Source organism: Rousettus aegyptiacus, unplaced genomic scaffold (assembly GCF_014176215.1).
Source record: "Rousettus aegyptiacus isolate mRouAeg1 unplaced genomic scaffold, mRouAeg1.p scaffold_m13_p_13, whole genome shotgun sequence".
NCBI classification, from domain to species: Eukaryota; Metazoa; Chordata; class Mammalia; order Chiroptera; family Pteropodidae; genus Rousettus; species Rousettus aegyptiacus.
Genome location: NW_023416288.1, coordinates 75746478 through 75759523, shown reverse-complemented (window position 1 = coordinate 75759523; position 13046 = coordinate 75746478). Strand labels below are relative to the sequence as shown.

The following is a 13046-nucleotide window of genomic DNA, read 5'->3' as shown; positions in this document are numbered from 1 at the left end:
ATAATAAAATGCATTTAAAGTGCTTGGCACCATGTCTAGCCCATTGTAAATGATCAATAAACGTCAATTGTGTTTTTTGTTTCTTGGGCTATTTTAATCATCAGTCCTAACCAGGGTTGAAAGTAAACTAACTTGGTAGATCTAACATTGAGAGAGAGAGAGAGAGAGAGAGAGAGAGAGAGAGAGAGAGAGAGAGAGAGAGAGAGAGAGAGAGAAACCTGTCTTCTTTAAGTTTTCAAAGAAAAACTGTGTTTTTAAAGATTAACATTCAGAGAGCCTGTTTTCATGTTCTAATGCCCTAAGAAAATATCATACACCAGCAGTCTTACTGCCTGAAGATTGATGTACCCTTACAACAATAAAGCCACCCTTTTCTGTGGATAGCTAAGCCAGCAGTTGTTTTTACTACCTCTTCCTAATAAAAAATAAGAGAAAGAAAGGAAAACATACCTACTTGTTTTCCATGCCACACGGCTTCTTACTCAATTTAAATAACAGTTTCCAAGCAAATCAAAAATCAAAATTTTAGGCTGCTGAGTTGGAAATCACTTGTTATGGAGAGGAAAAATGTCTTTCAGACTTTTGTATGTCCCAAGTTTTCTCTGTTTTCTTATGGGTTTTATTCATGTCAGAGAGAGGAATAGGGAGATAGAAGAAGAACAGGGGAGATTTGGTAGATGGAAGACATTTCTCAAACTAGAAGATGCTATTGCACCTTCGGGCAGTTCTGTTTTGGAGCAGGAACAGACCAAATGCCGTTCTGGAAAAAACTTGAGCCCAAACTAATGTCTACTAGTCACGACGATAACAAATAAACAAGTTTCGCACTACGTGGGGAGGTGTCAGGGTGGTTTGTTTACACAACGTGTCCATCCTCTTCCAACAACTGCTCCTGCACTCTCCGTCCCACATGAGTAACTGCTCAGCGCTTCTCATGCCCCCTACTGGAGAAAACAAGTATGTTTCAGAATTAACAGGGCAGCAGACATTCCGATTTCCCTCGAACTCTATTCTTGGGGAACCTGTAAGGCAAAAGGCGCAAAGTTCAGCTTTGACTCGAGTGTCTTTTCCTCTCTTGAAATTCTCTCTTGCGTCCTCTTGGATCTGGTGTCCAAAACGACTGCCAGAGGCTCTTTTACTTGGTCCAAAGAGAAAGCACTGGCCAGACTAAAAAGGAGGGACTTTAGGGGAATGCAGAGTTCCAGCCCTCGGCTGCGACCGGGAGGAGATGATGTCACCGCTTCTACAAAGAGAAGACTGGGGGTGGAGCGGCCAAGGGGGAGCCCGCGCCGCGCCAGCAGCTGCCAAGTGAACGTTCCGAGCTCACGTCAGGGGAGGTGTCGGGATAAATAGGCTCCCGCAATGGCCGTGGCTGGCTGCGTTTGGAACTGCCTGGTCCGGGACTGGAACTGTAAGGGCGGGTTCGCGCCCCGGAGACTGAGAACTGGAGCAGCTCATTCTCTGTGCGCCAGACTCCTGATATCCCCGGCCAGGCCCAGCGGCTCCGCATCGCTGCCGACAAAAGTTTGGGGAGCCCTGTCCCCTAACGGACTTCCTCCTCGGAGAACGGAGAGCGAAAGACCAGGAGGGCTGAAAGAGACGGGGCCTTTTCGCTTGTCCGGGTCGCAGTGCAGGGTAGCGCCATGCTACTCTCCATCCTGGCCGCGTTGTGCCTGTGGCTGCGTCTGGCGCTGGGCGTACGCGGCGCGCCATGTGAGGCGGTGCGCATCCCCATGTGCAAGCATATGCCCTGGAACATCACGCGGATGCCCAACCACCTGCACCACAGCACGCAGGAGAACGCCATCCTGGCAATAGAGCAGTACGAGGAGCTGGTGGATGTAAACTGCAGCGCCGTGCTGCGCTTCTTCCTCTGTGCCATGTACGCGCCCATCTGCACCTTGGAGTTCCTGCACGACCCCATCAAGCCGTGCAAGTCGGTATGCCAGCGCGCGCGTGACGACTGCGAGCCCCTCATGAAGATGTACAACCACAGCTGGCCTGAGAGCCTGGCCTGCGACGACCTGCCTGTCTATGACCGCGGCGTGTGCATCTCTCCCGAGGCCATCGTCACTGACCTCCCAGAGGGTGAGGCCAGGGGAAGGACTGAGAGGGTTAAGGAAGCATCTTTCGCTGTCTCCGCCACGTGAGAACCGGGCAGCCACACCTACAGCTGCTAGCCGGTGATCAGTTACCCTCCCCCCACTCTTTCCCGCCCAAGCCCAATTGAGAGTATTAGAGGAATAGGTAAGGGCTGGTGACTTGACTTCTGGAAAAGTCTAGTTTCTCTACAGGAATTTCAGGAGATGAAGAATACTAAGCCCCAAGGTGGCGGGGGCGGAGGGCGGGGATTGGTCACTAAGGGAGCCACTGGGGACGTTTATGTTTACAATAACAGAATGTAATCACAGCAGTAGTAAACAGGTGTTTAGGGCTTATAGTGGGTGTGAGCCAGTGTTAAGAACTTTACATATATCAATTAATACTCAAAGCAATCTCACTGGGATTCTTAATTTAGTGTTAGCTCTTCAAAAATCTTTCTGTAAAAAGCAGTTTCAGTTGTCACTCCCTACCAAGAGTGCAGCTTGTAAAATTTAGTCCTGCAAAATTGTGATGTGGTTCTTGGTCTTTGACCAGGGGCCAACATCTGTGGCATATTAGTTAACTATCTCCTCTTCCACTTTCTTCTTTTCTCTTTTGTCATTTTGCTGTTTTCCTAGGAAGAAAGAGCAGGTTTAAATCCACTTGTTGAAATGAAACCTAAGAATATTTTTGCATTCTTTTATCCCTGACTCATATTGCTGCATATTTAAAGTATAGTTTGCTTTAGTATAGTTTTTCAAGTTATACGTCAGAGCATTGCCCAAAACACGAAGAGAAATAAAGTGAAGAGAAAGATTGAAGCTCCTTACTCAGAATTTTCAAAAAACCTATTTTTGCTTAAATTATACAAATGATATAGGGTTATGCTTGCTTTGAATTATGTAGCTGTGGACTGTTTTGTACTGCAAAGTGTGAGGTGGGGATTTAGAAATATTCTGATTATTTTGATTAGTGTAAACTGTCAGGTTGGAAAAATAATATTTTACAATGGATTTGAGAAGGAATCACATAATTTGTCTAGGTTGGCTGTATGTATCAGGCAGGTTAACATCAATTTGTGCTGGATAGGCATCCTTACCTAAAAGTCTTCCTTTCCTAAGCCCAAGGATTTCTATATGAAAGAAAGTAAAAAATCATGTGCCTTTTTTACCATTTAGTATTATTTTTTTGTGTGATGCTGTATTAGTTTAAGTCTCCAGATGGTTCCTTATTCCGGCTAGGTGAACAAACCAAATCACTGACCATACCTATGTGGCCCTGCATGTGTTTCAGATGCTAAGTGGTTAGACATCACACCAGACATGATGGTACAGGAAAGGCCTCTTGACATTGACTGTAAACGCCTAAGCCCTGGTGAGTTCTTTGTCCTCAAGGCTCTGTTTCCTTCTCCCCAGAGTGATTTGTGAACCCTTTTCCAGCTTTTTGTCTTTCTCTTATGTTCTTCAGACCGGTGCAAGTGCAAAAAGGTGAAGCCAACTCTGACAACGTATCTGAGCAAAAACTACAGTTATGGTAAGTCATCTGATGAGACCATTCATTTTGAGACTTGGCACATCACAAAGCCAAGGCTGCGGGTCATAAAGTAAACAAGTGGGTCGGTGATCTTTCTAGTTAACTATGTGGGTTTCAGATGGCATAATAACAAATATAAAACTTCTTGGTTTTCTGGGTATATCAAATAAACACAAAGTAAATTATTTACGTGAGAACTGATTACAAGTTTGACATCATGATCCTCCTTGTCTTGATGAGAGGTGCTGCTCAGCTAGGACAGCACATCTCACCTCTTCTTTTACTAAGATTTCATTGCTGTGGGAAGGATGGGTGAATGATCCATAGATTTAATTATCTGAGGCCCAGAGGCCCAGGAATTAAGACCTGACCATGTATCTTTTTACTTATCAATAGCTATGAATATTTAACATCTTAAAGAAATTGTGGGAATATGTTAATAACAAGACTCTATGTCTACAAGTATTAATGTAACTTAAATGCCCTCTTTGCTATTTGAAAAGAACAAATTTTCTTCAAAAACAAAAATTTTTGAATATTTTAAGTAAATTTAATTCTGCTACCATCACTTGAAAGTAAATTTAATTTAAAATATTCTTTTAAAATATCTATTTGGGCTATTTTATGCTTCTTTGCATTTCTTAAATTATTTCTTCTGAAATAAAAACTGGGGAAAATGTTCATTTTATTTGCTAGCTTAGTTTTCCACATTTCAAACTGAAATTTTATATCATAAGAACTTTTATATTATCTACACATATGAAAGTAAGAATATCATGGCAATATAAAAATCTGAAAAATAACCTTTTTATTTTTTTAGATTTGGGAATCATACGTAGCTAATGTGGGTAATTCAACCAAAAAAATACATTTTCCTTTCTAGTAGTTTTTTTGTTGTTTATAACCATTCTATGGAGATATAGTGTCTTAATCTAATCTACTGAGTCCATCACCTAACACTATTAAGCCTTAGTTACTTATCTGAATTTTATGCTCATGCTGTTCTCTGGAGTATCATAAGCACTTTGAAGATGAAACCATTTCTATTTAAATCCTTTGGCTCCTTCATAAACCAGCTTCCTAGGATAGAATCCAAGACAGATCCGTACTAGGCTGATTACAACTCCATGGCAGGCAGTAATAGCAAGAGACCAAAAGGGCCAGAATTTAAGGTATGATTAGATACAGTGACATTAACAGCCATTTGTAATAACAGTTCTACCTCTACTCATCACAGACCACACTTTTACAGTTCAGGAAATTAGAAGATTGAGAATAGTGATTTTCAGAGATTCCTTTCAATCTAAAATGTTATTGCTTTTATAACTTCCTCTAGAACAAAGGTAGTTTAAGCTTCACATGGGTAATTGAATCGTACAAACTTTAAGGTGGCTTCTGAATCGAGAATGTATGATTCTCACTTCGAATCATCACAAGGCAGAGAATAAACAAATATTTGTTTCTAAAAAATTTTTAGTGACATTCTGTGTAACTAAATTTCCTAATTTTTGGGGGGGGGGGGGCGGGGAAGAGGGCTGAGAAAGATCTGTGGAATTCTCTAACCCTATGTATAGCCCAATGAGGAGCAGTCACTGACCCAAAAGCAGAACCCAGACTAAGCCTGCTTGTTAATGTACTTTTACTTCTTGCAGCATGATTCAGAAGTTTTAAGACAATGTTGACAATATGGGTATCCTTACATTTAGCATATGATTGTGTGGGCTTTCTGTCTGCATTTGGGCAGCTTGGACATGACCATAATTACAGGAGTGATTCCTTGAGAGAGATACTCAGGGATTGGCATGAATACACCATCCCTATTTTTCTCCAAAGGCTTCAACAACACTTATATCAATTTTTAAATTGCAGTCATTCATGCCAAAATAAAAGCTGTGCAGAGAAGTGGTTGTAATGAAGTAACAACAGTGGTGGATGTGAAAGAGATCTTCAAGTCCTCATCACCCATCCCTCGAACTCAAGTCCCACTCATTACGAATTCCTCCTGCCAGTGTCCTCACATATTGCCCCATCAAGACGTTCTCATCATGTGTTACGAGTGGCGCTCACGGTAGGCATGGAGGGGCAGAAGAAACTGCACACAGTTTTAGAAACATGAATCCCATTTTGCAGTTATGATTTTTTAAAAAATGGCACCATATTTTCTTAAAGTAGTTTTAATGGATGCCTTTGTCGGCACATCATATATCCTAAATATCAATTAATTCTTCATAAATTTAAAGAAAAACAAATACGAGTATTTGAATAAAATCTTTAAAAATCAATTTCAGATTTAAGTGATTTCAAAAACTTATAGGCAGATAAATTACTTGAGTAAAATCAGTTATTTCCAAATTATTCAAATCTATCTTAGTGTGGCAAATACTGAATTATTAAAGCTATCTCTTTGATAACTTACATATCAAGATGGCCATTCGAAACTATAGTTCCACACATTTTCCTTATATGCACTTAGTTTACATATTTATTTGTTAGAGTATTACACACACACGTGCATGTATGCTCACACATATATATGCCTATCTCTAGCTATGAGTGTGTGTCTCCCCATATTTATTTCCTTAGCATTTTTTATATATTAGTACTTTCCTCATAATATAAAAGTCAAACACTTCAGCACAAGTTCCAAGATGAGCCCCATAATTTGCTGCAATATACTTCTCCAGCAAAATTACTTACATAACATTTCTCTTTGATTCTCTGCCATTAATACTTATCTGTTTGTTTCTTCTAGACATAGCTCAAAACTATTTCTCAAAAAAAAAAATCTATTGAAATTGACCTCACTTGAAAACTTCTTGTTCTATTTCCTATCAGTACTTGGGTACCCTCTTTATACATATATACCACCTTATGTTCTTGGTTTTAAAGCTGTTCTATTTATATTTTGTCTCTCTAAAGAAGCTGAATGAATGAATATTGAATGAATATTTCTGGGCTCATCTTTTGCATGGTGCTTCTATCTGCTACAGTACTAGGTACTGTTCTGGGGATGCAGCAGGTTGCTAGTCAACAAATGCTATTTAGACAGATGAATGGATTATAAGTGAATTAAACAAGAGCTTTCATGTCATCTTTCTGAAGTTAGCTTGTAAATTTAATGTAATTGTGATCAAAATCCCGGAATTAAAAATTTTATGAATGATCAGGATTTATGTTTTCACAAATCCATTTGGAAGAATAAATTAATAAGGGTATGTAAAGGATATTCTGAAAGTAAGAAGGATGAGAGGAAATCTGCCTTATGAAACACGCAAAATAGGTATAATGTTACACTTGTGAAAACCATGTGGTGCAAGTCTTGAAACAGATTCTAATGCATAAAAGAACTTATATAAGACATGTGGCAAGTCAATGGGAAATGAAAATAATTAGTGAAAGTTGCAAATATTTTTATTTGGAAAAATAGAACATATTTTTATTTTATACTGTATTACAAAATAAATTGCAAATGGATAAGAGATAAATATTTCAAAAACTTAATGAAAGAGGATAAAATTAGGTAAATAAAGGTGTGATACCAGAATGGCAGAATACTTTATAAACATAAAAGTATGTAAGAAATTATAAAGGAAACCATCAGTACACATATTTGACCACATACTAGCATGTACATAAAAATCACAAATAAAAATAGAATTCAAAAGTTGAGAAAAATACTCATAATAGATATGACAAAGAAATGGTCACCTTACTCTCTGAAGAGTTAACATTTAAAATATTAAGACTGCGGCATAGAAATATGTGTACATAAATCTATACAGACAAGATCCAAAAGAAGAAATACAAGAAGATAAAACATTTTTAAAAATTGTATCCTTAATTCCTCAATCCAAGTGAAAATAAGATTCAATTTTTACCTAGTCTTAATTTTAGTGAATTGAATGCAAATTCAATCATTTTGAAAATAATTTAGCACTATGCATTGAAAACCTTTTAAAAAATTTCTCTTTGACCCAGGTATTTCAGAAATCTATCCTAATGAAATAATAAGCCAGTACACACTATATATAAGGACTATTCAATTCAACACTGGTAAGGATAGCTAAGCAAAAGAAGGAGGTTCGAAGATAGTTATTATGGATATCTATAATATGAATATATATTATGGATAGCCATAGTTGTAATTGAATTTGGTTATTAAAGTTATGTTTTTAAATCTAATTGTAGCAGAAAAAACATATATTATAATAATAAAATAAAATGTGCAATATGATCTATATATACAGTGTGATCTAAAAATATATATAAGTGCAAAGAGGAATGAAAGGATATATTGACAAAAAATAAATGGTAGATTGTGGAGTTAAGGGTTATTGAAGAATTTTTACATTTTTATATATTTTTACTTTTTAAAAGTAAACTTTTTACTTTCATAATCAGAAGTTGTTTATTAAAGTATATTACTTTTTCAGGATGATGCTTCTTGAAAATTGTTTAGTTGAAAAATGGAGAGACCAACTTAGTAAAAGATCCATAGTAAGTATAATTAGCAATACTAGGAATATGAATATAAGTTCACATAAAGAAATTCTGTAGCATTTGGGTGTTTTCCCCATTCTTTCATCTCCAAGCTATCACAGGAGCCATCAATAGCTGCACTATTTGTCTTTTGAATAGGTAGTTATGAATATAGGTATTCTTACTTGGAATTTTTATTGTAAACCTCTCTTCAACTTTAAAGGCAATTTGATTGCATTCAGTGCCGATCTACTGATTATTTCCAGAATAAATTAACTTTTTGGTTTCTTTATGGTATTACATTTAATTGTTTTAGTAAACAGTCAGGTACCATAGCAGAATTAATACTCAGAGGGATTAAAACAGACATATACATGTAGGGGTGTGTATAACTCGTTCTAAAACTCATCCTATCACTGTACAAAGCAGAGTCTTTCCCTGTATTTAAAATAATTTTAAGAGTTTTGTCAAAATAAATTATATAAAAAAGTAATTATTTTGGATTATCCATGATTTTAGTGGTAACATCATAGGAATATTGATAATGCAATGAGAGGAGTTAGAATAATCTTTTGCCCACAGATGTGAAGTCATACCAGAACTAAAGAAATATGGTCATTGGCTTGAAATTTTTAAAGCATTCCCTCTTTTGAAAATATGTTGAGAAACAGTCGAGAAAAGTCTATGTTTTTTCAGTTTCACAAAGGTACTGTTACTGCTATGATTTCTTAATTTGTATAAATAAAAATTCTTGGTTAGGGGAGAGTATATATTAATACTGACTTATTGAAAATGTAGTTTCAACACAGCCTCTCTTACTCAGTGTGTTTCTGAATAAAAGAACCAAACGCTACTGTTACATCTGAGCTAAAAACTCACAAGCTGCTCAGGAACACTCTTAATCTTACTAGACAAAAAATTCTGGCAGAATTAGTTCTCAGGTTTCCAAGACTATAGTAGATTAGAAGCATTAATGTAGAAGTTTACAATAAAGACCTGAGGGGAAAGAAAGCTTTCAAGAATCACAGCTGTTTGAACCATTCAGCATTGCAGCAAATATTACAATATACTTCAGTAAGAATTTGAAAATATCACTATACAATAGCAACGTACAGTGATGCGTTTATCGTTTGAGAACACTCTAGGAGTTATTTCACTGTATTTAATTTTATTTCATTGTATTTCTCATACCTAGAACAATGCCTGGCCAATGGCCATGCTCAAACTCTTTGCTGACTGAAATATACTCTAACAAAGGAGCGACTTGTGTGCTATAACAAAAAGCATGTCTATTCAAGTAGACTTACTTTTTCCTTATCTGCAATTGTTAAAATAAATAATATTTATTTATATTATAAATAGTAAATCTTTTTCTATCAAGGAAACTTAACTATCTAGAATGATGCATTTCCCAGCAGTCTTGGGTAGCTAACATTTGAGTGGATTCTTGCAGGCTAGGCTTCTGTTTTCATTGGATGTAAGAAAATTAAGTGAATTTATAAATGTAGTTAAGAGGCCTCCTATTTTCGGTGAGGCTGGATACATTTCTACTTTTAGCAATGTCAACCCTTTTTAGAAGGCTTTGCTATGTAGGGATATTACATTGCAGGGCCAACAGGAAAAACTACATGGGTTAGGGCTTTGGGCTCTGGAGTCAGAGCCCAGTCTGGTTGATTTGAATTCTAGCTCTGACATTTACCAGCTGTGTGACACTCTGCAAATAACCTCAGCGTGCTTGTTTCATGGTCATAACTATGGTGTCCACCTAGAAGGGCTGTTGTGAATTTCAATGAAATGAATACATGTCAAGACTTTATCACATATTCAGCACTTTCCAAAGTACCTGATTCCAAAGTTGAGTACATGATAAGTGTTCAACATAGGTTAGCTATTATAATCATCATGATTTGCATGTTACAGTGAAAAAAAATCATTAATTCTGTTATTAGTTTAATAGCATAAAGGGGTGAGATGTACTTGACAGTCATGTTTACAAATTGCCTCCCAGCAGTGGGAAGAGAGGCTACAAGAACAGCAGAGGACAATCCAGGATAAGAAGCAAACAGCCGGGCGCACCAGTCGTAGTAATCCTCTGAAACCAAAGGGAAAGCTACCTGCTCCCAAACCAGCCAGCCCCAAGAAGAATATTAAAGCTAGGAGTGCCCCAAAGAAAACAAACCCGAAAAGAGTGTGAGCTAACTGCTTTCCAAAATGGAGACTTCCTTTCAGAATGAGGCTGGGCATTGCCCAGACAGCCTGTGGAAGGCCACACACCCCTTGTCTTAAGAACTACAGTATTCTTCATAGATAAATCTTGCATTTTTCTAAATGATACGCTTCATGTTTTTCCTTCTAAGCCACTAAAAGTCATCGTGGTAGGTATGCCCTTTGGTATGGAAGGTGTATGAAAACCGATTTAAAAAGTTTATCGTGTTCAGAGCAGCCTGTATGCATACTTTATGAGAGCTTCATGTGGGGAAATATGCTTTCATTCTTTAAATTTGATGTAATTTCTGCATTGTAATAGGAGTGCCATATTACAAACAAAACACCTAATGTTTTTACAATATACTATATTTCAGTTTGACTTCTGTTATTAGAATCTGAGATTTTTGTAATGTGATTGAAAATATAAAGCTTTTAAGGAGGAAAGCGAAAGAATGAATGTTTAAAAGACGTGTTTGCTGTTTGCATAAAAATTTTTTGTGGTGAGAGGAGACTTTTGAACAATCTAGCAAAGTAGAATATGGAAAATTGTAATATGTTTTTTTAAAAGAAGTCTTTCTGCTCTATTTTTAGCTAGAAACTCTAAAAAATTAAACAATAATAATAATAAATAAAAAGGAAAGGCAGGTAGACGATGTCTGGATCCTTGTTTTCTGGTTACCATGCCATGGTGGAGATGCTCTGATTTTACATTCACAATGTTACTCATCAGTACCCTTTAAGTAGCAGCTGAAACAGAGTTTCTTTCTCTTCTTATGACTCAAGTACCAATTAATCAACACCAAGTGTTTACACCTGTAGGTGTGATACTTGTCTCTCCAGGACTTCCTAGTTATCTTGAGGGCAAACCTGTCTGCTGGTTGCTGATGCTTTACAGGGGGCTGTGGGCCTGAGGTAGGAGGGTCAAGATCTAAAGCAGCTGTTTCTCAGCCTGCTATAGCACTGCTGTCACATACCAACTCTACACCTGAAAAAGGCAACTATAGTCACTTGTCTACCCACTATTCAGAATGTAGAGGAACAATCTGAAACCTTAAAAGTTAAATCTCTTGTAGCTGTACCATTGTTCCTGCTTCTCAGAGAAGGGGTAAGATAGATGTTGCATTCATACAAGGTAAATAAACAAATAATTTAATTTCATCTCTATAGCCAAGGAGACACAGAGTGATGCATGTGAGTAAGCCAGGGGAGAGTGGAAGAGTAATAGGACTAATGAGATTGCTGACACAGGCACCCATCTCCTCCTAAAAGTGTAACTTTACCTGCACTGCTACCGCAGGGCAGCAGTTAAAGGAATCCATTGGATCAACCCACACATGGGTGTCAATAAAATCCTTAGTGCGTGTTTCTGCTGTATAAAAGCCAAACCTCTTTGATTCTTAAGGAAGCCAGACTAAAGAAACCTATGAAAAGCTATTAAAAGGCACTGGTAGATTAGTGTACCTCCTTAGCATAGTAGGAATTCTTTGGAGGAGTGAAGTTAGGAATGGAACTCTCCATGGGAAAGGAGAAAAAATGCTTAGTAAAACCTATTTTTTTTAAGTGCAAAACAATAAGAATTCAGAGATGACTTTACAAATTTAAACACTGTTTACTTTGAAGACTTAACTGAAATCATAGATTGATTATTACACAAAAGCTTTATCAGGCACATTTATCAGTTTGATTAATTGGTAAAAGATTAACCAGACCGCCATTTGTTTACTTATTGTGAAAAAGTTGAAAATGAACATCAGCCCGCACTGAACATAATATAACAAAATGGAAGTGGCCCTTGTGTGAGAGGCAAAAAAATATTTTTCTCACTTAAATATTTCTCCACCTAAATACATGGGAGAGGAGGTAAACAGAAATATATGGAGAGGAAACTGAGGTTCTATCTCTGAAATGGGAATTATTTGAGAGCTGAGTTACTTTAATCAGAAAAAAAAATTAATTTGCAATATGTTTATCAATACATTTTATGACTGAGCTAAACTAGAGGCATTTATTTTTAAGTCATTTTCTTGGTCTTTCAATAATATGGTAAACATGTATTTTAACGCATTTAATAAATGCATAAAATAAAAAGATAATGGAATTAAAATCCTACCTAATCACTTGCTACCATGCAGAGCTAATCATTGTTAGTATTTTGATATGCAATTTTCCAATTGTTTCCTATGCACTTATATAATGATTTGAAAAAAATAAAACTAGGAACTTATTATATATGTTGTTTCATAACCTGCTTTCTTCACTCAGCCCTTTACTGAGATTGGTTCTCATGTTGGTAAAGCCAATGCTGCCTCATTTATAACAGCCATGTTGTACTCCATGGTATGCATTATTCAACAAATCCTTAGGCTATTAGGGATTTAGGTTGTTTCTTAACTGAACATACTGAATAACTGAATAAATATCTTGATGGCTAGTGTTTGTGCACATCCTTAATTAGTTCTTTGGGATTTTCATTTAAGTAGCATTGCTAGGCTGTGGAGTATGCCAAGCAAGGAAAGTTCTTGATCATATTGTTAGTTATCTTCCAAAATGCTTAGACCACAGATGTATCAAGGTGCTGATTTTCCAACCCTTTGTTTCCTCCTTCCCATAGTTTTATAAATTTTAGCTGGGAACTGAATGTCATCTTGGGTGAACTGCCTCTTCCTCTGTGAGCCATCAGCTGATAACATTCTCAACACTCCCAACCTCCAGGCAGCTGGGAAATGAATGACTAAGTATCTCAA

The 13046-nt window shown here is 37.0% G+C and overlaps 1 protein-coding gene across 1 annotated transcript; it reads left to right on the top strand.

The window, feature by feature from the left end:
- The first annotated feature begins 1022 nt into the window (after positions 1–1022).
- Positions 1023–12732, top strand: SFRP4 (secreted frizzled related protein 4). Its single transcript, XM_016138052.2, is given in 8 exon segments — positions 1023–1536; positions 1538–1605; positions 1607–2088; positions 3376–3456; positions 3550–3615; positions 5485–5683; positions 8049–8112; positions 10103–12732. Coding segments are annotated over 8 exon segments (1320 nt in total). The 5' UTR covers positions 1023–1362; the 3' UTR covers positions 10289–12732.
- Positions 12733–13046: the final 314 nt, after the last annotated feature.